Source organism: Struthio camelus, chromosome 3 (assembly GCF_040807025.1).
Source record: "Struthio camelus isolate bStrCam1 chromosome 3, bStrCam1.hap1, whole genome shotgun sequence".
NCBI lineage: Eukaryota > Metazoa > Chordata > Aves > Struthioniformes > Struthionidae > Struthio > Struthio camelus.
Window position 1 is genome coordinate 38,178,605 of NC_090944.1, and position 26,196 is coordinate 38,204,800.

Sequence of the window (26,196 nt, forward strand, 5' to 3'; positions counted from 1 at the left end):
GATGCTCAAATCTAGAAAATGCAAACACACACATGTATATACAACAACTCCATTTGGTTAAACAAAGAGAAACAAAAAAAGTAGTTACCAACATATTAAGAGACAGACCACTATTGTCTTTGCTGTAAGAGTTCCCTCAATGCAGTTTCAAATAGAGGTTATCTAAAGAATAATGCTACCATTAAATATTAATCTCATACATTACTTGTTTTTCAGGAATTAGCCAAAATTTTATATTTCATCCTTTCCAAAAAATATTAACCAGTTATCAAGGTCCTGCTTACTAAAAACTTGTGCTCTTGGTAAGTGTTACTTCCTGAAAGTCATTCCACTCATTCATAATTATATAGTTTCAAAATAATATTTTAAACCAGAGGAAAAATACTTATCTTGGCATTTTTGCATGTATGATGTAGCTTCTCTCAAGATCTTAATAAGAGTACTAAGATAAAACAGAGCAGAAATTTAAAAATCTGCAATCGAATAAATTTCAAATTTGTTATACTTTATGTCTCTTGGTAAATTCTATTTGTGGATTTTTCAGTCTTCTGAGTTTGATTAGGCATAGGCAGATTGCCCAGAGAAATGTAAGAACATAAGTTGATGCAACATCATATGATTTAATTTAACTTTTGAAATTAAATCAATATTAGACTGGGTGTAGTTGAAATGTTTTCTTTGTCTTGCCTTTAACAGAAACCTTCAGTATTTACTTTTTAGAAATGTAATATCATTGTACAGGCATTTTTTAAAAGGCCTGAAGCTCTTAGCCCTCTGATTCTAAAGTGAAAAGTGAGTATGCTGAGTCCCATATTGGATTCTTCCATTATTGAGACAGGAGCTTAATATATTAGGGACCAATTATTTCTTATTGGTGACCCAGACTTGAGGTTCAGCTCTCTCAAAAAGGAAGCATACAGCTGTATACTAGAGAAGGCAAGTGTAAGAATTTCTTCTTGATTTTCACTTGCAATTAAAAGAAGTCAACTTACTTCAAGCATGGAAAGGATATAGCTTATTTTCCCATTAATAACAGCTCACATGCCAGAGTAGGCCCTAAAGAAATGCGGAGGGAGAGGGGGAGGGAGGGGAAGAGAGGGTGTTGGAGTCAAAAGACAAATGAGTTACTGTTAAAAAAAATTATAATAAGAGCTAAAGCTAGGGATGGAAGAGTGGAAATTCAAGAACGTATCTTAGAAGAAAAAAATTGGACCACCTTCTTTCAATGAGATGAAACAAATGTTTAAAAAGTAACTGGATAGTTGCAGAATAGTTTAAGATGCAAATGTAAATAAATTGGTTTTCCCCAATTAAACGATTGTTGCTGAATTGTGTATGAAGCAGCTAGAAAATGTCACTGCTTAGGCATGCCGAAAGTTGAAAGGCATTACAGAAATAAAAATGGTTTCAAGTATTGTACCTGCTCTTATTTTCATTTACATAATGTGTGTGTAATCTTCTAAAAGGTAATACAGCAGAAGGAAACAAAGCAGAGCTCTATAGCATTCTGTACATTGAGAAATCAGGAGATAATGGAGTGCACCAGAGCAGCTTGCTGTTTTGATATTTCATTAAAAACGCATACTGTGAACAAGAATAAAGAGTATTTGTTTACTGATGAGTAAGAAAAAAGGCAGCATAAGCACTATTCTGGATTAGTTGCAGCCATTGTACTCAATAATAAATGAGGAGGGAGGTCTCAATTTTATAAGGCAATAGGATGGTGCTTATTTAGAATACAAACCCTCAGTTCCTAATGAATGGTCTCTTCCTTTAAAATGCAGAGAAAAAGCAGACTGATCTTTATCTAAACTGGCTCACAAATTAAAATGTTTCAGAATGAATATGCTGTTAGTAAACAATTATTGAATAATAATTGCACACATACACGCACACAATCTTTGTAGGAGGCTGTTCATTTTTATGTTCATTTTTATCTATTTCAGAAATAAATCTAGCTTCCTTCTCTGTACTCACTTCCTCATTAAAAGCATAGATACATGTAGGAAAAGGAAGAAAGAAGCCCGTTTGCTGTCTAAATGCCTGAAAAGCAAGACAAGAGTGAATCTGTAGCAGTTACGTTCACATGAATGAATTGTGGCATTATACAGAACAGCACAGAACGGAATTTTAAAGATTCAATAGGAAAGGATAAAACAATGCTCTGCATTAGAGCTATGTAATTGCAAGAATCAATTCTAGAAGTAGGGTCAAAAAGTTTGAAAATTGCTAGGGAGAGGATGTAGGAGGAGATGGCTCTCATTAGGCAGTGTGAAGTGATAAATAGCAAGAAAGAGCAAACTGGTCCTACTGTTTTTCTCTTCTCTCTTCTCTTTCTTCCCGCAATGCATGATTCAGTCAAAGAAAACTTGGGTTTATAGTAGTAGAATGGTAAATAAAATTTGGTAGCCCAAGGCTAGAGCAGATGAGGGTGGAAGAGATGCAGCTACTTCATCTCACAGGAGTAGGTATCAGATTTTGTTGGGAGGGGAGAAACTCATAATCCCTCTGCAAAATTCACCTTGTCTTTTTAATGCTACAGATAAGATAATCTCATAGTGACTCAAGGTGATAAGAATTCCCTTGCTTTTTAATACAATGATCCCAGAAGAGGGAGAGAGTATCTGTAAGCATATATATATAATGATTACAAGTTATTATAACAAGTTTTTGTGTAGCTTCAATCTCACTGGTAATTATAATTAATTTGCTTTACAATCTTTTAAAAAATGCCTTTTTTTTTCCAGAAGAAACTTCCTCTTTTTCCTCCATTCTTCCCAATGCTTTGAGCTTTTAAACAAGAGCAATGCAGTGGGACAAGGGTATAATTTCTTTCACAGATTTGACGAAACATTGACTTTGAACTAGTCTGAAGTAAGAGCTATGTCTGTACAGATGGGTTAAACAATGCCAGGGCCTGGGCAATGTTGCACCACTGAAACTTGATCCTACCATTAAATCGTTAGGATGATCTGGTTCCTAGAATGGTTTTTGCTTGGGCAAGCAAAGGAGTAACTATTTTCAAGAAACACTCCCAATGGGCAATTTCTCAGTTATATGTCTTATGTAAGTGTTGCTATGACTTTTATATTTCTGAAGAATGGTATTTTCCCAAAAATTAAATCTGCAGTACATTTTTCTCACACTCAGAGAGAGGAACATTTGATAAAGATATTCTGATGCGTCTTTGATAAATAAAACTTGACTTTATTTGATGTATGTTCTGCTTATCTTCTAGTTCAGAAACAGAAGGAAATGTTTAGGTTTGAAAATCTAGAATATCATAAGGAAGAGAAGAAAATCATACATCTGACAGTAATAGCGAAATAATCTGGGAAATTCAAAAAAAAAGAAAGATTTAAACAACTGACATATAAGAAGAAGAAGTCTACAGTAAAGATATAGGAGGAAAGCCTAAAACTTTATAGAAGTCTGTGTTTTCTTAGATTCATATACCTAAGATTCAGTACACTTGAACCAGATAAAAACTAGTATTAAATCAAACTCAACTCTGGTATATTAATTATCCATTATGCATTTCTGATTCCTTTTTTCTTTTTTCCTGGTACACACTAGCATTTCTTAAGCTTTTTTTTTTTTTTCCCCCAAACCTACGTTACTTTTCTGCCACTTCTTTCATGTGGAGCAGCTGGAACTGGAGACTTCAGAAATTCCTCCTGAGTTGGTGGTTATGTTAGTTCACTTGTTGATTCACCCTTCAGAATGCTGAAATCTTCAGTTACTCTTATAATTTCTTCCCACTCTTTTTTGCCAAAGGAATATTTTTGTATTGCTAAAAGATCACAATAAAAAGCTTTGATCTTTCACACAATTATTTCCTTGTCTTCCCCTCAGTGAGCTACGAGTCCATCGAATAAGCTCTAAAGAATTATTTAGCTCACCTAGTAAAATGCATACAGATACTAACAGAAATGGTGAGGGGTTTGTAATGAGGAAAGATTTAAGGGAGAAAAACTGACAGTCTGGAAGGTCAGAAATGCAAATCATTTGGGAAAATTGCCAAACACAACAGAAGAAATAGAACACTGGAAAATTAAAGCTGGGAACATAGAAGATACAAATATATAAAATAAAGACTGAGAAGAAAGGGGACTTGAGTTTCCACACAGTCATACATACTGTAAGAAGATGTATTTATCATACTGTTCATAATTAATCTTAAAAATGAAATTGACAGCTATTTAAAGCATGGAAAAAACAGCATCAGAATTATTTTTCATTCCTCAAGCTTAAAAACAACTATTAAAACATGACTAAAGAGCATATGTCCGCAGCCAGAGGAGACTGGGAATGTTGCCTAGGTGATGCAATCACTTTAGTTTTGGGTAAATGAGTGTGCCAGGCTCCACTATGCTTTTCTGTCTTTTCTCTGTGTACATACATGCAGAATGTACACTGCCATTCTCTGTAACACTGGGAATTTCCCATGCAGAGGGTTCCAGCCTTGGAGTTAACTCAGTCCTCGTTAGTGATAGTCATCCCAGATGGATAGCTAACCAACAAGTGACAACAGAATAAACCAGAAGGTGCATTTTATTTTGCTGTGTTGTGCAAAATACAATTGTTCCTAATGACAAAAGACCAAACACCAAAGTAATATTTCAAACTATACAGTATACGTGTATTTTAGGACTAAGCTAAGTTTAAAAATCAACTGAGAAATTTTGTTTGGCTGTGTATATAGTACAGATTCATGTTAACATTTCTCTGCTCATATTTAAAAGGACTGCATTTATTATATTAATGTTTTCAAACATGAACATCAGAAACTTATGTGAGAAATTGCTATTGTTACACTTTTGCAAATCCTAAAATTGTTGTACAAAGACCATAAACTGCAGATACTTGTTTCAGAGGACATTTCAGGCATAACATAGTGAGAATATGCATCAGCCAAGCAAAATATATAGTAGTGCTAGGTATCAATTAGAGTTACTCATTTTTGTCATGCCTCATACACTTGTGGTGTTCTTAAGGTAGAGTAATATATGAAGTCAGAAACCACAAGAAATCAGACCAATTGAAAACTTTTACAGTCCTCCATCAAAAGGGTTTTTTTTTTTTGTATTATTTTATATCTCTGTGATTGTATTTGAGTGAAAATGGCACAGCATGGTTCTTGAACAGTGTTCAGCATCTGATGTATCAAGAAACAGATGTACCAGGAAACAAAATGTCCTTGTGCACTTTAGTTCCCAGAATGAAGAAACTAGCAGTGCCTCCTTACTAGGCTTCTATTCCATATCACTAACTGGACAGCATCAAGACAAATGTGACACTGATACATAACTTGAGCTTGTCACGCGGTGAAGCTACCTGAAACATACAGTCATTCATCTTTACAGGAAAATGCACGTTCTGCTTTGTTATCTGCCAGTGCAGTGCTACCAAGTAATTAGTTCCTTTATGATTTGATCCAGCTCCATGGTATACCTTCATCAATAGGCAGATTGTCAATAAGAACTGTCTAAATTTAGTCTCCTTGGTCTGATGTCTTTTAGGGCTTGGGACAATAAATGATTTTTTTTCAAGTATGAATTCTTAAGTGTCATTTATGTTTGCTACATGTGAAAGAGTATGAGATGCACTGCTATGGACCTGTTAGAGTTAAGCTGTTTCAATCCCTTGGCACATTTTGTTTGACTCTGTTAAATGGGCCACTGATTTCCTAGTGGGCACAAAACCAGATAAACATATGGAGAACATTTATAGGCAATCAGCACACTTACACATAATTTGAGTATCCAGCCTGACTAATGAGGGGCAGACTTAAAGCCAGAGAATTCCAAGCTGCTGTCCAGGCCGTGATCACAAACTGCTGATCCAAGAAGTTGTCCCTCATGAATCTGCTGGCCAAGGTGACTTAAAAACTACCATGTGTTCATATGTTTCTTAGGATCCTTAGGGTTCACCTGCATTAGTGATTAAGTTTACATCAGGAGTGTGCTTTCGGAATGAATTTCCCAATTGTCCTCACTTACTGTGCTTTGCTTCACATCAGCGGGCACAAATCAGATTACTTTTGAAAGAAACTCCCGAAGATGTGCTCTAAGAGCACACCTAATGCTCTCCAACCAATAAAGAACATTTCCTCCACAGGACTAGGCTAGAACTAGTCCAAGATAATAGACCCCTGCCCCGAAAAGTGTATGCTGTGTACAGCTAGGCCTCAGCTCCAATTTTTTCACTCAGAAAATCTTCTATTGGTCTACATTAGTTGCTGATGTAGCCATAGCGTTAGTTGAGGTATGCTATGAAACTTGAGCAAAAAAAGACTTCCCAGTGATCAAGGTAAGGTTGAAAGGCTTCTACTTCCCCAGATCCTCCTTCTTGCCCTTCTCAAAGACAGCAGTGACATTTTCCAACTCCTGGGTTTTCATTTTCTGGATTTTTCTACTCTATTCCATTTTCTGGCATTTTGCCATTTTCTGGCTTTCTTACAGTACTCAGAAACTTTCCCCAATTGCCATGACCTTTCAAGGACCACTGAGAGTAGTCTCACAATGACTTCAACCAGCTCCCTCACACATCTCCATTAGGGCTCATGGACCTATGCATGTTCAGCTTGTTTGAATGTTCTCCCTAACCTGATCCTCCTCCACTGAGGGTCAGTCTTCCTTGCTCCAGACTCTGCCACATCTCACAGGCCTGGGAGTCCTGAAGGTTGGTCCTACCAGAAAAGATGGTGGCAAAGAAGGAATTCAGTACCTCGGCCTTGGCCGTGTTCTTTGTCATCAGGTCCCCTGCCCCGTTCAGCAGCATGTTGCCGTCAGCCTTCACGTCCCTGACCAGTTCTTCTTCGTTTCTAAATATAGGGTTGTTGGAGTTTGCAGTTAACTTTTATTTGACCCCCATCAGACTGCCCAGCCCTGTCTGGGATTCCTGCCACTGTCCATTTAAACTCATTGGCGAGGACAGGTCACATGTTGCTAGAGTCCCTGGCTGTCCATCATAGGGAACTTTCCAGAAGGGAGACGGAAACCAGGCTCAGCATGACTACGCCCACAATTGGACCTTAGCTATAAAAGGTGGCCGCTGGCATTGTGGAGGGGGGCAGCTGGGCGCTGCTGGAGTTGCTGGTGGTAACAGAACAGAGAAGAGAAGACCAAGAAGGAGCATGGCTGTGGGACGGCTGTCACTGGGAGCGAAAGCACTGGATAGGAAGACCAGTGCTCCTTCAGTGCTCCCCCCACACTCCCTCCTGGTACGAGACGCTAGACCAGGACAAGCCCACCAGAGTCCACCGCTCCTGAGCAGCTGCACGAGGTGGTGTGAGTTAACTACTACAGGCTTTGTTCCTGCGGATCGGCATACCCCATTGGTGTGGCTGGATCGCGGATACGGGTTGTACCTAAACACGGTTTTATACCGAGGATCAGCACACCCCCACTGCTGTGGCTAGATCACTTCTATGGGCTTTGTTCCTGGGGATCGGCACGCCTGCCCAGCATGGCCTCATTAGGACAGTTCCTCTTTCCTCCCCCCTCCCCCACCTTTTCTTTTTTTAGAGATGTGTCGTTATCATTCATAATTGTATTTATTGCGGAATCTCATTTGCCTTGTTGTTATTTTTCCTGGAAGCTTCTACTAAATACCATTGTATATAGTTACTGTATGTTTGTATTGATTGTTTACCACTGTATATAGTTACTGCATGTTTGTATTGATTGTTTAACTGAAATTAGTAAAGTTATATCATTTGTAAGTTCATTGATCCGAGTATTGTAACCCTGTACCACCTAAATGAATCCACTTCTTTCATATTTGGTAAGTCCTGAGGAGAATAATTAATTTTCCAAAATGCCCTTTAATTGGCGTGGGCACTCCTCTGCTATGGACCGGGACAGGGGTTGAGCAGAACACTTCTGTTCATTGACTCCTTGATCACCTCTGTCAGGAAGCTATCATCAGTGCACCCCATAAACCTGGATTGCTTGTACCCTGCTGTGTTGCCCCTGCAGCATATCTCACAGTGGTTAAAGTCTCCCATTCGGACCAGAGTCTGCGGATGTGAGGCTGCTTCTGGTTGTCTGCAGAAGGCCTTAGCTACTTTTTCCTCATCAGGTGGCCTGTGGCAGACACCCACCACTCCCACACTGGTCTGCTTGCTAGTCCTGGCTAGTCTCAGCTGGCTCATCATCCATCCCCAGGCAGAGCTCCAGGCATCCCCGCTGCTCTCACATAGAGGGCAGCTCCCCTTCCTCACCATCCCAGCCATCCCTTCCTAAAGAGTCTGCATCCATCTGTTGCAGCAGTCCAGTCATACGAGATATCCCATGTCTCTGTGATTGCAATGAAATTCATAGCTCTGCAACTGCCTGCAGACCTCTGACCCCTCCTGTTCGTCCCTCATGCTGTGTGTGTTAGCGTTCAGGCACTTCAGATGGCACCCAGTCGTGCTGATTTGTGAGAAAAGCTTCCTCCATCATGCCGTCCTCTCAGCACTTACTTATTTGTGTGCATAGACTTGGGGTGGGCCCCCCTGCAGCTCTGTTTTGCTGATTCTGAGCTCTCTCTTGTCTACATCGCTCTGCATCCTTTGCTTGCCAGCCTTGTCCACCACTTCCTCACTTGAACGTGGGTTATCATCACTAATGATGGTACCTTGTCATCACTAGTTTAAAGCTCTCCTCACCAGCCTGAGGGAAAGATGCTTTTGCTCCACTTGGACAGGTGGATCCTTTCTCTTTTTAGTAGTCTTCAAGACTGAGGACTCTGAGTAGTCCTCAGAGACAGCCCCATCATTGTAAAAGCCAAATCTCTGTTGCCAACACCAGCTGTGCAACCAGCAGGATCAGCAAGATCCATGCACTCCTACTTAAGGCCTTTGCTCTCACTGGCAGGGTTGTGAAGAAAACCACCTGAGCCCCCAGGTCCTTTGAAATAGTATTTATTCTTTAGAACACATTATATATGTGTATTAGGAAAGGATAATTAAAAAATGGTGGGTCTTTAAATCTTAACATCATATCAAATAATTTTCCCATTTGACTGTTTGCCTGGAAAAAAACGGAAGACTCAGCAGCAGGCATTAAATAACTTTTCCGAAGTTGCTTAAGTTACCTGTGACACAATGGAGACAACTGAACTATTCCTGTGGGATTTTTTTCTTTCATTGGTGATATCTCATCTGAACAGGATGTGAGTCAGCAAATGATGACAAGAAATTGTAAGAGCAAAAGTACCCAGTACTATATATGGAGCATTGGTGAGCTAAGTAAGAATTTTAAGACTACTTTTCACATTAAAAATGACTATAGTCATTTTAGTGAGGTACTGTTTTAAGATCTCAAAAAATAAAGAGCAGGTGTGTGATACACAGATTTTTTTTAAGTAATAAGTTATTGGCAGAGTTAAAAATCAAGTCAAGAACTGAAGATAAAATAATTCTTAACAGAAATAATTTTAAAGTACAAACCTGCAACTTAAAATTTCCTGGGCTAACAGGAAAAGCAAGCAGAATGAATTAGTGAACAGGACAAGTAAAATGAGGGAATTGAGTGAAGCTGTTTGACAGCTTTCTGGAACCAGCTTCAGGCAGAAGTTCTTTCTCCAGCTACTGGCCACGTTAGATGAATAAATCATATTGTTTGTAGAACTTAATTCCCCCCATAATAGTGGAAATGGATTTAAAACTTAAATCAACAATACTGAAGTCTTTATAACCTGAGCGTTTGGTGTTATTTTCACCTTTCACTATCCTTCCTTTGTATTATGAAAATCATATGCTTGTATTTGAAAATCATATTTTACAGTATTGATAGAATAACGGTATTAACTGTTCAGAGATGTGCTACTTCTGACATAAGATATCATTTGTGATCGTGAGGAGAGTTGCATGTGTGGAAAGTTAAATACATGTACGTCTGTATGTCTCAGAATGTGGTACATGCTTCTCAGAAACAACTGAAGCAGCCTGGTACCCTCCTGTGCCGAGAGCCTCTAAGCACAAAATGGAAGAAATGGGACCAGGAATCAATTACTGAGCAGTTGTATACACATTTGTCAGTGACCAGGGTACAGTTTAGACACAGCTGCTTTGTTTTGGATGCTGAAAGAGCTTAAACAACAAGGTGTCCCAGACCATTTGGTCTTAAAGCCAGGGAATGAGCTCTGGCATTGTTCAGTTCACTATTACAGGAGAAGCCAATGAGTTTACATTCAGATGGACCTTTTCATTTCAGATAATCTATTTCACCTATAAATAGACACATAGTTTGACACACATGAAGCTGGAAAATAGCACTAGATTGAAATACCAAGAATATGGTTTCTGACTGGGGCAGAATTAATCTGGGAGGAAACAGTTTATTCAGACTTTCAGGGAATTTCTGGCTGGTGTCGAAGCTGTACTGAAACACCCCTAAGAAGGCATTTATGCAATATATCAACTCTGTCATAACATAAACGAAGATACACACAAGAACTATGCAAAATATTAGTAGAGAACTCTGCAAAAGCTTTATTAGTTTATAACAGGTCCAGGAGGTGATGCACATGGCTATTATTAATTACCTTTAAAGTCTTAGTAGCATGCCTCAAAGAAACAAATTTATATATATAGTTACTGCTTCAGAAAGCTTCTGGCTAACCCAATGTTCTGTCTAGGTGTATGTGTAAATGTTTCTCTGTATAGGGCTGCAAAATAGCACATATACTGAAATCTGACTAGCTAAATGGTGGTCCAAAATAAATACTAAGGCAGAGGTTGAAGTGGAAAGGGAGAATAATGAGGAAATAATAAAAGGCTATCACAATTACATGGGAAGGAAATTTTGGTCAAGAGTTTTGACTGCAGTAGAACCCAATTCAGATCTAATGTTCTATTTTCAGAGTTGCCATATGGTCCCATTAAAATCAATTAGCGTAACTATCCATTGAATGAATTTAATGTTTTCCTAGTGCTATCAGAGGCTGTTATTTAGTAAAATAATAAGTAAATAGAAATTAATCTTGAAAAGGATTTTATGTGGGTAATACTTCATCTGGTTTCAGGTTTCTATGTTCTCCAGACATAACAAAAAGAGTATATATAAACAGAGTGTACATTTAACATACTCTAGTTTTTAAAGTTCTCTCTAAAATAGGATAAATGAGAGCCATATATAAAAATGGCTTGCTCTTAAAGTAGTTCATTACCAAATGTACGTACAAGATCTGTTAAATTGTTAGGGGTTTTCTTCAACTCCCTGTGTACCAGTGTCATACAAGAAATAGGCTGAGGGACAAATTAAAATGAATTAATAACAAAATATTGTGAGATACTGGCTAATTTTTAAATATTTAAAGGGACATCTTGTTTTCTGTACCTTATTCTGTAATTATATTTGGCAGAATAGTTTCTAGAGATGACTTGCTTATGATCTCTATTAGTTAATTTTAATAGAGATTCCATTTTTTTCTTCACTATATATTGATAATTTTTTCTTATATGATACTACAGTGTAGCAAAAATATAATATTTCAAGGCTTCCATCTAAGTTTTCTATTGTTTTCTCTTTTTTTCTCTCACGTAGTAGAAGTCCAAGTGCATTTTATGCCATTTCTTTTTCAACTTATTGCACAGCTTGCTATAGAATAAAGAATCATCACTGAATCTAATACATTAGAAAACCAGTATTTAGGGTATCACAGGGAATATGTTCCACTGCTAGTCTTACGAAGCCATGGAATCTTTTTGTTCAGTCTAGCTGAGTGAAAAAAATTCAGAGATGTAAGACACGAGCAACTTACTGTATTACTATTCAAGAAATCACTGCTGCTGTTTTCAGAACAAGCTTTTAGCAGAAAAGAACTACATGAGGTAAATTTCAAGACTCATGCAGTTTTTGGCAATCACATGGCTTCACTCTAGGCATGATTTTGAACATTTGAAGGTACATGCTGTGCATGTACAGAGTAAAACAGTATTGCTAAACTTGACTGCTGACATGATTTTCTTTGCTGCAATATCAGTGGCAAAATAACTATATTGGCATATAATTTTCTGTCCCATTGTATCTACCATAACATGCAGCTTTGAAACCTCAGTGGCATGCAATTTATGCAAATTATATATACATTTTAAAGCAAATAATAAGTAACCATGCTGAAGTTGTGAATTGTGCTATATTTTCATTAAACTTTAAATGACTATGGCTATGTCTACACTATCAATTTATGCTGCAGAAAAGCAACAAATCTCTTGAATGAAACTGTACTACCTAGATTCTGAGGGTTTTAGTTTAGAATAGCTCTTAGCTAAACCCATTGGCTGAAAGTCAGTGGTTGGTGCCCATTATATGCCTCTGTGGAGAGCATCTTCTCTTTCAGTTTCATCCAAGAGGAATCCTGTTTGTGTGATCCAAGACTGCTCCACAATGAAAATTAAGCATGGTAAGTGGGTACAGCTGAGACAATTGTTTCAGAAGAGTATTAGTAATACGAACTAAAACACTAATCTCTAATTTATCTCTAACTAATGCACCCTCTGGCACCAAGACAATTTAATAGATTTCAGGGGTTTTTATTCATTTTCACTCTGGACTTACGAGAAGAAAAAAAGTGAAAATTACTTGTTCTAAAGAAAAATACTTTCAGTAAGACTGTGGCACAGAAAGAAAAAGAAAAAAAAAAGGTGGAAAGGACAAACATTCATCCATACAGATTTGGTATAAGAGAACTTAGTTAGTCTTTAGTTAACTAAGACTGAATCCACTACTGATGAATGTGATGATGTGAGCAAGAAGGAGATTCCTCCCAAAGAAGCAAACAAGTAGGATTTGCATTTGTTACGCCCTGGTAATTTAAAGCAGAGAACTACTAAACAGTTTGTCCACTGTTAAATAAGCCATTGCAGTAGTCTGTTACGCCAGTTTGAGCATCCTTATTTCCAAAATCTGTCCTCTGATCACAGCTTTTCAGGAAGAAACATTGTCTCTAGCCTAAAATCTTTGAAATTTTCATTCTAATTAAAGCAATTTCTACTCTAACCAATGAGATACACTTGTGTGAATGAGTGATTAGTGTGCATGTGAAAATTATTACTTATGAGAAATGTTCTAGAATAATTTATTTTGATATAATAATAAAACTGTTTTCTTCATATCCATACAACCAACATTTCAGGTGCCTTGACATCTTTTTATTACAGTATAAACTCATCAATGTTAAAATAATCAGCTGACTATGTGTGAAACTAATCTCTCATCAAACCTTTACTTATTCCATGCCCTTAGCCCTGCCCCCAAAATACACAATTTTTACTTTGTGTCTGAAGCTTAACCAGCTTTGGATTCTATCAGTCAAAAGTGAAGGACAACTTACAGAGTCTGAACCTGTAAGAAATATGCCTGATGGCATAGGTTTTTATAACAAAAGAGAGTCACCCCTTGAGTGGATAGTCTGAGTGAAACCAGAGCAGTATGTAGCAATGAGAGAATTTAATCTACTTGGAAGTCAACGCTGAACCCCTCAAGGACTTTCTAGTTTAGTATGCATGCATTTAATGAACGGACATTTTTCTGTGCAAATTCTGGACCTGGATTCCACAAAATGTCTTTCTTAAAAAAAAAGTTACTGCATTTGCCACTGTTGAATCAGGTGAAATATTTAGGCATTTCTTTCATTTCTAGAGAAGGAGATCTTATCTGATCTGACAAAAACATTTGTTTATTAAGCAGCCTTGATATACCCTTTTTATATAGGTGAGCAGAAAAAGTGTCTTAATTACTAAAATTAACATATGACATGCTATTCAGGGGACAGCAAAGGTAAGTAGACAGTTTTATCAGTTCTACATATTTTGCATGAATTATTTCACATTCTATTATATGAGGAGGCTAATCTTTATTCCTTCTGAGTTCATTTTGTTAAGGTAGATATACAGTATTCTTTTTAACAACTCTCAATATAGTCTACATTTGACTGTGCAAGAGTATTATTCAAACTTTCCCTGGAAACGCAAACAGTTTGAGTCAGTACAAAACTATTTAATTTTCTTTAAACAAAGGAGCAAAGCCCTCCCAGTACTGTTTTGTTTCACTCGTGTAGAATTTGTTTTCAGAACTGAAAATACTGCAAGCCTTGCAAAACTGCTTGAAGTGAAATATGAATGTAGTATAGACGGATCTTTGATTGCAGCTTCAGGCTGAATTTGTCTCTATGGCATAACTGTCCAATGTAGCAACACAAGGCTTAGGTGTTCTTAGTATCTGAGAAATAATGCAAGTTCTTTGTTTATATGGAAACCTGCTGAGGTCAATGGTAGTATTTCCAGAATCAAGGCACTTGCAAATAGGAATATTGCTATCACAGTCCAGCCTTATGTAAATATTCCCTTAAATATACACTCAACATAAAATACTGAAATATAGCTTATATGACTATTCTGCGTATTTAACTATTCTTAATATATAAGTATTCTTCATATATAAGCATATAAACATTTTTACTGCAAATTTTATTCTATTATTGAAACACTATCATGACACTGTTTTAATTTGTTCTGCAAACATGCCTTGCCAATCTAAACTGATCCTTTGGAATTTGAAAAATACCTTGCTGTACAGTCATTTTGATATCTTCTCTTTTTCTAACATCTCAGTTCTTTGTTTTACTGTATCAAACTTTGACTATAAAAGTTTTCATCTTGAACCAGTCCTGTACTGAAAATGGACAACACAATGTCTAAAGCCTTGATACAATTTCTGAAAAAGTCACTCAAAGAAGACGATCAAAGGATCGTCAGACAAGTAGCCCAAGGGCACCAACTATTGATAAGGCTAATAGCGTTCTTAAGCTTCAGAAAGAGAATAGTTAACTGCTTTCTGCTTTCAGGGTGCCAAAATAGCAAACTTCCTGCTGACCGTGGTACAGTAATTGGCACAGCTGACGGTATAGGATCAGCGATGCATATTGCCAGGGAAGGATTATCAGAAGAGTTGATTTTGTTTGATGTTTGATTATCAGTTTATTACAGCAGCACCCAGCAGTGTCTATTAAGTTAAGGGTCAGATGTTTTTCCCTTTATGTTAGTTCTTGGAGAAAAGATGATAATGTAGACAAATTTACTTAGAGCCGAAACTTGGTATCCTTGGGTAAGATCTTTCATAAACAGAGAAAACAGATGGAACCCATTGTTATAAACAGGAATCTTTTGTGGGAAGTAGATAAAGGGAAGAGCAAACCTAGGGTGAGAGGGATTTGATATCTTAGATTTTCTTCTCCTTTAATACTATACTTTTGAAGAAGGTCCTGCTTTAAAATCTATGGATAACATTCTGGACAGGTTTCTTTTGCATAAAGAAGATAAAATTTTGCTTGGCTCAGAGTAATAGATGTCAAGTGGCTGCCACAGTATACAACAAGCTGACACTGGAATTAGAATATATTTGGCTCTTGGAACTCTAAAGCCAAAAACAATTTTTCTGTCAGCTGCAGTGGGAAGAGAGCAAGGCCAGTGCTGAATGCTCTTCAAAAACTATTGTGAATATCTGTAGCATCTGTCCACATATAAGAGTGAAAAACATCTACTAAGTGATGACAGAAAATAGCTTGCTCATCAAAAAACATCCATGTAATGATTTGGATACATTACATTTATTTTACATAAAAATGTATGCTAAAAGTACAATGCTGCAGTTGCAAAACCAAACAAACATACTCAAAAATTAGGAAATGAAGGAAATGATTGCCAGAATGAAGGTTTCTTATGAAATATTAGATTTAGCCCTTTAGAAATATTCGATTTAGCCCGAAATACTGTGGAAAAGTCTCTTACTTACATATATTAAACAATTTCCATCCCTTCACTCATTGTATAAGATGGCATGAGGAAACTTGTCTGCTCTGCAGATGCAGCAAAGGGACATACGTCTGTTCATGTGCATTTGAATTTAGAAAAAAGAATAAAAAAGAAGAGAGAATTTTATGGTTTTAGTTGAGTGGTGCCCTAAAGAAAATGAAATTAATCATACATCAGCTGAAGCTCATTTAGCCCAGCACTTAACTTTTTAAAGGTGGAAATAAATTCCTTATTTTTTATCTCCTGAACTTTAGCTTGAGGTATGGTTTTCAGAACTGCTAAGCACTCAGCGCGTGCAACTGCAGACAGTAGGAGCTGTGTTTTCAAATAAAAAGTTCTAAACAAAGCAAATGGTGGAGTACTGACTTCTCAGTGCCTCGAAATACGGGCTCGTGAACATATCTTTGTAACACAATTCTCCGTGCCAGAGTTCTCTTTCTAACAAATAAGGATCATTCTGTTTGTTTGCCCGATAAGAGTTCATGAGAAAATAAAACATATCAATATGCATACGTATTTGTAAAATGCTTAGCTTCTTTCATGACAAATGTCACAAAAATAGCTCACAAGAAAATGAGCAATGCTGTTCTCAGAACAGGTTTTGGATGAAACTTACAAATTTCTGTCCAGAATCATCTGGCTTGACTTTAGGGACAATGATCTACTGCAGTAGAAGGTGGGATGTGAAATTAGAGTGTGTGAGCTCCTGAGCTCCTTTTCAGTAATTGTCCTCATGCTCAGATATATCCCACAGTACATGAATTAGTGCATCTGCCATTTACTGAAAAATAATCTTAATTCTTGCATGCAGTATGGTAAAGACGTATGGAGGCAGTTATCACAGACTGACTGATGATCTGTAAATTTCCCCATCTAACTTACTTCACAGTATTTTCCTTGTCGACCCATCTCTTTTTGTGACCTTCTGCTCCATCAAGCTACTAAATACAGATGACTTACTGCATCTGCTTCTCTCCATCTAACTCCTCTTACTACAGCTGCTGGAATTCCCATCGTCATGCCCACCCCAAGTCCCAAGTCTCTGTAACACTACTGCCAATCTTTTGGTGCTTTCAAAGGTGTGAGCATTTCATATCTAGCCTCATCAAATGATAGTCTCTATATTGTGCTAGAATCAAATTTAGAGTTGTGCTTTGCACAAGGAGTCCACAGTCCTGCAGCCTTTGCCTTGTGCTGTGAGGTTCTCCACTTCTTTCCCTGCTGTTGTGTGGTTTCTCTGTCCACCCTCTGTGCTGCTGACAGAACCTGGAGCTCACATGCCATCTGGGACAACCTTCTTGTGTCTTTATCACACTGATTTGCCATCTGTTCACAAGTCTCATTGGAAACCTCATCTTTAACTGCCTCTTAATCTCTCTCTTCCTCCGCTTTGTAATACTTCTGCTCAACTCTGTAAAGTATTTAAAATTCAGTTTATGAAAAAGACAATAGGAGAAGGCTCACAAGCCTAGGGTATTTAGTGTCATTGTTGGTTAAGGCTAAAAATTAATTTTTATTTACGTCTACATTTTCTTCCCCAAAAATCAAATTAAAGGATTTAGAAAACAGTGTAATAACTAAAGCAGATGAGTTAAATGGAAACTTAATGAACAGCTGATCATTTATATCTTTAATAGTGTCTATTTTTCTCTTGCTTGTTTGCTGACCTAAACTTTCAGTTTGACAACTAAGGCATAGGACATAATATTCCCTTTCTCCAAGCTATGTATAATTCCATGAATCTATATTAAGGACATTATCCTAAGTCAGTAAGTCAATAGTTAATTTTGTACACTCAAATGTATTTGACTCATCTGGACTTATTAGAGCATAAAGGAAAAAACCCGTAATGACCCGTAATGACTATGTTTTCAGTCTGTGTACTGCTGAATCCCCTAGCTCTGGTGTACAACGGAGAGCAGAAAGTTCTCTCTCTAGTTCTTTTTCAGAATGTCTTTTACTGAAGGTATATGAAGGCAGTGCTCATTTTTTTAACTACATAAGGTGGAAAAGGAAATATATCAGATCTGGCAAGTCAGATTTTCAGGGGAGTGCGGTGAGTTGTATTAGCAGCAGTAGTTGGTAGCACTGCAGTTGCTAGCTTCTTAAGTGAACTCCAGCTGCTATATGGGTCTTTTCTGGGATGTATAATCAGTAATCCGAACTTGATTTGTCAAATTGTTACAGCACATTCATAATCTCAGCACATGGATTCTCTCAGTGAAGTCAATGCATACACTTAAAGTCGCGTACAACTCAGTTTGAATTCATGTGACCTGGAAAACTGCTAAGAGCTTCTTACTTGTTACATATTGTATGTCATTCATGGTGTATGATCTGACCTTTAGGTAAGCAGAGGTGTTGTTTCAGACCCATTTCAGTGGAATAACTTGTTTGCTTTATCAAGACCTTAGAGAATTTCCAGTCCCAAAGAAATCTGGAAATTTTTCATTGACTCAGACCTATTTGGTCTCTTTTCACATTTCAAATGTCAGACTATCTGCTAATATCAGCTAGGAGGCAGAGGCTCCTGAGGCTCAGTTACTTTGTCATACCTTGAGCATCTCCGGACCTTCTAAATTAAATTACAAGTTTTGGAAATTATATTTTTCTTCTTCCCACTAGTTAGCAGAAAGTTCAAGAGATTCTATTTTAAATGGAAATCAAGGGTGGATGGCAGACTTAGGAAATTATCTTATGTTAGTCCGAAGAGTTCACTAATTTATTTTTAGGTAAAATACACTGCTAATAGTTTAATGAACTACTACTTTGTACCTTAGTTCTCAGTGCCAGAGTTCCTTCCAAATAATCTTTCCTTCACAATTCATGTGATGAGCTAAACTTCCTATGGGTTTTGCTCTTGAAATATGATCCACTGGAGAGACCGCCTGTCTATTAACTCTGGATATTTTTTCTGATTTTTTTTTTTTAATTTTACTGTCTTCCCCTTCCTATAACCCTTCTCTACAACCTGAAACATAAATTCCTAAATGATGGTTGCTGAATTTTAACTTGTTACCAGTCTTTTTCTTCTGCCGTTTTAAAAAAAGAAATTGAACAAGAAATCATTGCTTCCTTCGGATCAAATTGACAACCTCTTCTGTTACTATATTGGAGAGTTCAGTTCCGTAACATTCCATTTGTCTGAGAGGGAGATAATTCTATTTTAAATCAAGTAGTAATAGAGAGTTAGCCGAAAGGAGGGCATAAGATTGCAATGAAAGCACTATTATTTTACTATCACTTTACTTACAGTTTATATTTTTTAATTTACTCTGTGGTAAGTGGAGAGAAATAACAGCTTCCAGAAACAAAGCTCTGAGGAGATATCTATTACAATTTGCTGCACGGATATACCTTATACATTAAATAGACAGGATTTGCTTTATATTTGATTATATTTGACATCTAAAACAGTACAAGCAGTACAGAAGTCAGAGCTATTGTGGAGCTACTATTACTTTTTAACAAGTTTTTAATACCAGTACTCCCAACTAATGTTTTATATTATATGAACTCTATGCTCCATAGAATATTATAAAAGTAATTAAGGACAACATTTCAGCTTTATACAGTACTTTAAGTTACTTTAATTTTTTAGAAGGATTTACGAGTTAAGCTGGGTAAAACCTGCCTTAGCATAAGCTGAGCCAAAGGCTAACATTCCAAAATAATGTTTATTTTTTTATTTACTATTTACTAGGTTTTAGTCAAGTGTTTTACTGTTCATTTCAGTTTTATTTTTATTCATTACTTATACACTGCATGCAGAAAGCTTCACCACTGCTCTTTTTCTCAGCTACCAATGACCACACCACTTTCTTTTGCAGTGACAGCACTACATCCTTTCAAACATTCCCATACTTCTCTCCTTCTATTATATCTATCAATCTGACTGAACAATTGAATTATGATTACATGCATGTAAACCAAAAATTTCACACTATTTTATAAAGTACTGGCCAAATGCTTCTTACTATAGTGAAAATAAAACCACTTACTTAGGCAGGATTTAATCAGGGTTGTTGGTTTTTTTTTTAAAAAAAAAAAAAAAACTTATAGAGGAAGGTAACTGATTTATGAAAGGCAGCTGATGTCAGACCAGCCTTCGCAGCATCAATCATCATTCAATATCTTATTGTCTTTTACAGTCATACTACAAAACAAGAGGACAGTACTGGTTAGGCTGATAGATGATTGTGAATATCCCAGATAGGCATCTGTGCTAAAAATGCTAGATATTTTAGTAGCCTTTAATGGTCACTGGCCTAGGGTACCTGATGAAGTACATGATTACTCTAACTGGTTTCTCTTACTGGTTGTTTCGGTTGCAATAGGTAAGATTTCTTTTTCCTACATGACACTTCTATAGAGAAACACTTTAAAATGTCACACATTATTTTTCACACATCCTGTGAATGACCTTCTGTCAGCAGCTAAAACTTCTTATAACTATTGCCCTAACATCACATGTGGCTAATATAATGCCCAGCCATCTCATTACAGGAACAAAGCTGGGAACTGTATAAACACTGGAGGGCTCTAATTTTATTTAGGTAACACAGACGTAAGGGATTTGAGTCCTCAGTTATACCTATTTGTCACTACATTTTGCATTCAGTCTTGGAGCATGCCACTACTAGAACCTGGAGAAAACAGCTGTTGCATTCAGGTGGTTCTTCTCTCCCTAGTTACTCAAGCAAAACACTTAGTGTTTTTATTCTTCTTGCCATTACTCTACTGTGAGACTTGCATCAACATTGGGAATACTGTTTGGGTAGGAATTGAGAGTCTTTACCACCGAGGAGCCTTGGGATTTTGATTATTGATGATCTGCTACTGCAAAGCAAGACTAATCCATTATGGTGTATCATACATTAGAGTCATTTAGAAACTTCAGTTGTATCAGAATGGAGGGGACCGCATCCTTGGTAGGACTGGCCAATATCTTTCTACAGATAGATTCTGAAAACCAAACCTTGTAAAATATCAAGAGCTGAATCACAAACCCAATTTTTATGATTTCCTGCTGTTGAGTATTACCAACCCCTCCTAGGTAGCATTTTAGTTTCCGTGAGTATCATTTTTTGTGCTTACTTGTGCTGGTGCATTGATAAGATAATATGGTTACCTAGTTTTAGTGCTCTATATTACACTACGTTACAGACACCAAAGGAGAGAAGAAGTATTGCAAAAATCATTCTGGAACTGGAAGTTCTGTGAACTTCCCATTTTTGCCCTAGGAAAACCTGTCAAAGGTACGTGAGCTGCTGGACTGCAGAATGGAACTTCTGTTAGCGTAGGGGTAGCCACATAATTATTCCTGAGCCACCTGTGGGTCTACGAATATGACCGACAGTGACTTGTACAGGTGTCTAGTGGCTCTTGGGTTACTGGACTTCTTGGATGCAGCAGAAAATTGGAGTCTTGTTAAGCCGACATAGCTGCTCCGTTCAGCTGTGTACTTCCCCTAGCCTCATCTCATCCTATAGCCAAATTGCCTAATGCCATCTACTGCCTGAAGAGCCAAGGTAAAGGCTGCAAAGTGTATGTTGCAATTAGCATGTTTGGAAATCTTTCCCACTAGAAGCTCTTTGGTCTTTGACTTGCGGAATAATACTATGGCATTATTTCTTTGGAAGAAAACTGTATTGGGTGGGAAAATTACAAAACTCCAGAGATCTCCATCCGTTCTTAAGTCTTCCTTGATTATGCCTCAGTTGCTCCACATCCCCTAATTTGTTACTTTTGGAGTGGGGATGGGGAATACACCGTAAATACTAAAAGTTCATTCTGTAGAGGGTTGTTATCTAGATACTTGTTCTTTTACAGCTACTCTGGCTGAAGAAGAAGAGGGAATGTGTCTCCTTCCATTTTTGTGAATATATATTAATTTATTATGCTGTTTGTATCCATCACTGAAGAATCTTGGCACACGCCTAAAACTGCATCATTTGAAACAGAGGAAGTTCAGTACTTTTACAACAATGAATGCTGAATAGCACAGTCACATGCAAACTGAATAATACAATCACCTAAGAAGGTAATCTTTTATGTCTCTTTTTGGAGTCACAGTCAACTTAAAAGGTGATCCACATGAAACTTAAATGTCAGTTTAAAGTAAGTATACTATAAAGAAGGAGAAAATTTAAGTATTGAATAACAATGCATTGTTATTGCTGAAAAAAATAAAACTATTAGCAATTTCGTATTTCTTGTCTTTAAAATAACAACATGCTGACACTAACTTTTCATCTCATTGGAGCATATTGTGCATTAAATTTGTTTTCCCTTTTTTTCTGAGCACAAAATTACATTACAATGAAAATTAAAAATGCCAAAGAACAGACTTCTACCAAAAAAAAAAAATACAAAAGATCTTTTATCCACACATTAATTGATATCAAAATAAATGTTTCATTTGAAGGCTTACTGACTACATAGGTGAACAACTTTGAGAAAACCATTGAGGTCTGATAAGATGAAAGATGAAATCTCATGTCTAAAATGACATCTTGCCATTAAGTTTCTACAGTGTTTATTTTCTGTAATTAGTCACTGAATTCATATAGGATAGATTTTTTTTTTTAATATCAGGCTTTCTCTGAAACAATGAGCCTGAAGGTATCTCCCTGATTTGTTGATTGTGTCACAGTCCATTTAAAACAGAATAGCGTAGGTCTGTGACAGAGAAGATGACAAATGTATAGGTACTGCAGGACAAAAATAAACATAAATTAATGAAGAAAAAGCATGAAAGGCATATGAAGAAAAATCTAAAGCAATGTTAAAAATTGCAGTGAACTATCATTCTTTGTCAGGTTTAATTTTACCTAAATTAAAAACTCCCCCTGGATCAATATTGCAACTCATCAGTGAACCTTAGCAGACATTCTTGGTGGAAGGAGATATTTGTTTTACAAATAATCTGTAGTTTTGTCCATTCCTGATATCTTAATTTTCAGGAGGGGGGGTTGTTTGTGTTTTAACTTTGGCATATCTAGCCCCATTTTAACATTATCAGTTTAAGCATTAGCTACAGTTAGGAGTAATACTTGGAATATCTACATCTGCAACATAGTCTCGTAATAGCATGATAGTACATGACTTGTGAGTGTAGAATTTGTTTGTGGAATGCTCTTATCTAATTTTAAGATGGCAATAAATGTTCAGTATAAGAGTTTGAAATATTTGTTATAACCTCGTGGTAGAGAAAAACATATGTGTGTGCAATAATATCCAAAAACAAGTACAAAAGTATCACAGGCTCTGTGGTCTCCATATCAAGCATCGCATGTCGTTCAAGGCATTTACAAATTCTTGAAGCATATGTACAAAAAAGAAGTTTACAATACATTAAGTGTTCCTAACTATGAAAAGAAGAAACAACTCTGGGAATTAGAGTAGAGGATTTCAGAAAATTCTCATGAAACACAATTTTTGTTCAAATTTAGAAAATAGCAACAGCTTTGGATTACCACCAGGATTTGACTGAAAGACGCGTAATTTCTTTATGTGTGTGCTTCAGCAAAAATACAGGAACCCACACCTGCCTCAGACATACCAAAAAAACCCTACAGCTTTTGGGATGGGATTCAGGTGGAAATGTAGACCCTTGACATAGGTGTCTACTTCAGTGCTACTGGTGCCTTTGGAGTTGTTCCGCTTTCCCAAAGGGGACATGTACACGATAGGCAGCTGCGTCGCTCCCTGGGTTGTATTGACTGCATCAGCCAGGACTCTAGCGCCTTCAGTGGGTGCTTAGATGCTTAGCTCACATACAGACACCTATATTTAAGCATCTTAATAGTAATCTGAATTCTGCTCCTTGCTTTAACATTTTATTAGTTTAATTTTCTCAAAAACATGCCAGGAGAGACTAGAAGGAAAAACAAAACAACAATTCCCCCCCACCAATTTTTTATTATTTTAAAGTGTTCCAACTTTTTTAGCCACTCCCAATTTCTCTGACACTGTGAGGGCTCCTTAAGGACCATATTCATACTATGTAGTCTTATGCATACATGGAGAAGAAATTGGTTCCTGCCTTAGGTTCCTCAAGGGAGCAACACACAACATTTCTGTAACTATGAAGCGAGCAAGGCCTCCTCCAGTCTCAAAGTTTACAAATTGTGAATGTCCTTTCTTCTCCTTTTCCCCATGAAGGGATCAGCTGACAGAATGCTTTTATTTCTGAGAAGAAACTAGTTATATTTTAACTTTTCAAGTTTCAGGAACTAATACAGCTGAAGGATTTTGACTATAAATGCCACAGTACTTGAAGAAAAGCCAGTTCTTGAGGTAAGAGACTTTTTAAGCTCCTTTGAGGCCAATGTCATCAGTTTAAATGTGTAGTATTGTCACTTATAATGAGGCAATAAACACACCTAGTTGAGAATATTCCCCTCTTTTTGAATTCCCCAAATAACCATGTTGACTCAGTAACTACTTTTAAAAGAGAAAAATTCCCTTCTCCCACTGTCTACATCATTATAAATAAAAATCAGTGACTGGAAAGCCTAATTATAAAACTCTTTACAAGTATTTGGATTAAGTAGGGGTTCAGAACTTGCAATAGCATTGCTTTAGGTTTCAGGAGAGAAAACTAAGCAGACATTTTAATTATAAAGCATTATTTACTAACCAGATGTAGATCAATGCATGTAGAATTGTGTTCACAGGTGTTGATTATGCAGTCATCAATGTCCTGATCACACTTCAGTCCTGCGTATCCTGGGTTGCACAAGCAATAGAAGCCATCGACAACTGTAACAAACATAGTTTTACTATATTCAGTTTTTATTCTAAAACAGTATTAGTACTAAGATACTAAGTAAGTAACAGTTACGACTAATATCTGTACTAAGATACTAAGTAAGTAACAGTTACGACTAATGTCTGGAAAAGACTTGGACTGCCTTCACTTAAATGTGAAGACATTAAAAAAATGAACTAAATGAAATTCAATACCTCAGAGCACCTTTTAAATATGAAAACAGATTAGCTGTACTGCATTTTACTTAAACAATTCAATTATTTTAACACAAGAATTATAAATCAGTGACCCATTATGAACTTGTGAAAAAAGTGATCAGATCTTATAAGCTACGGTGTAATTTTCCATCACAAAACTGTACACAAAGTATATCAGATTTTAGCTTTAATTTGATCCTAAATGCAAAAGGGACAGTTCAACACTGCTTCTTTTGGTAAGGAAAGCCTCCTATTATACCAAAACATTAAAGGAAAACTTGCATGGGTTGAATGTGGCAGCTCAACTTACGATATATTTCCATGCTTCATTTTAATCTTCACAAGATAATGATAAGAATCCTATTCCTTTTTCATCATTAATGATCTAAAGGGAGAGGAATCTTTAGAGTGCTACATCCGCATAAGGAACTGATGACAGCAGTAATTGCAGTTCTTGCAGACCTAGATTTATCATAACTTCAAATAGGTCCCTGGATTCTTCATTATCTCTGAGATTTACTATGGAATCCATTCTGTCATTGTGTCCATATGAAGAGCTGCTATTATATTCATTAAATGCTTTAAGTCCTTCACAGCAGCAGCATTTTCCATCTGCTAAGAATTTCCTAACTTCCCCAGAATTCCTGCTTTCAGCAGTCATCCTTTTGCAAATCATGCAGAGGAACTGAGACCTCCAAGTAATACAGGTTAAGTCCAGAGGTACCACAAAGACAAGCTATCCACAAAAGTTCTGTCACTTTGTTAGCATGAAGAACTTTACAGCCTCTCCTCTAAATTTTGGATCAAAAATCTCTCTGAACCAACATGCAGTAAATAAAAACATGTATAAACTTTTTAGAAAGTAATCTTTACTGGGCAAGATGTGAAGCTGCTTACCTTATTCCCATATATAAACCCATGGAATTTCTGAAGCTTATTGAAACTGACTATTTTATAAACAAGAGAGTTTCAGGCAATAATTTGTTTAGTAATTTGGAGTCAGATCTTTAAGGTCTTTTCTGCAGTCAGTAAAGTTAATTTCACCTTCTGTGAATTTGTCTTTATATTTCTGAATTTCAGGGAAGTTCACCTGTTGTCATTCTCATTTTAAAAGGGATGTGGAGAAACTGGAGAGGCACCCAGCAGAAGACTACCAGAGCTGGTTAGGGCTTGAAGTCCATGACCCATGAGGAGAGGTCGAGCTAGCTGGCCTGGTTTTGTATTAGCCCCTTCAGTGAAGGGTTAATAGGGCTATCTAACAACAACTTGAAGGGCAGTTACAAAAATGACAGAACCAAATTCTTCTCAGGAATGGCAGATGGTATAATAAGGGGCAATGGCCAAAAATTGCAGCTCAGGAAATTCAGACTGGATACTACAAGGGGAAAAAATCACTACAAGAGTAGAGCAGCAGTGGA

At 36.9% G+C, this 26,196-nt stretch overlaps 1 protein-coding gene across 1 annotated transcript in view; it reads right to left on the reverse strand.

The window, feature by feature from the left end:
• EYS (eyes shut homolog) overlaps positions 1-26,196 on the reverse strand; it is a 1,042,686-nt gene that overhangs the window by 609,741 nt on the left and 406,749 nt on the right. Inside the window, exon 22 of the mRNA XM_068937477.1 lies at positions 24,450-24,571. Coding sequence (XP_068793578.1) covers positions 24,450-24,571 — 122 coding nt within the window. The remainder of the gene's footprint in view (positions 1-24,449; positions 24,572-26,196) is intronic.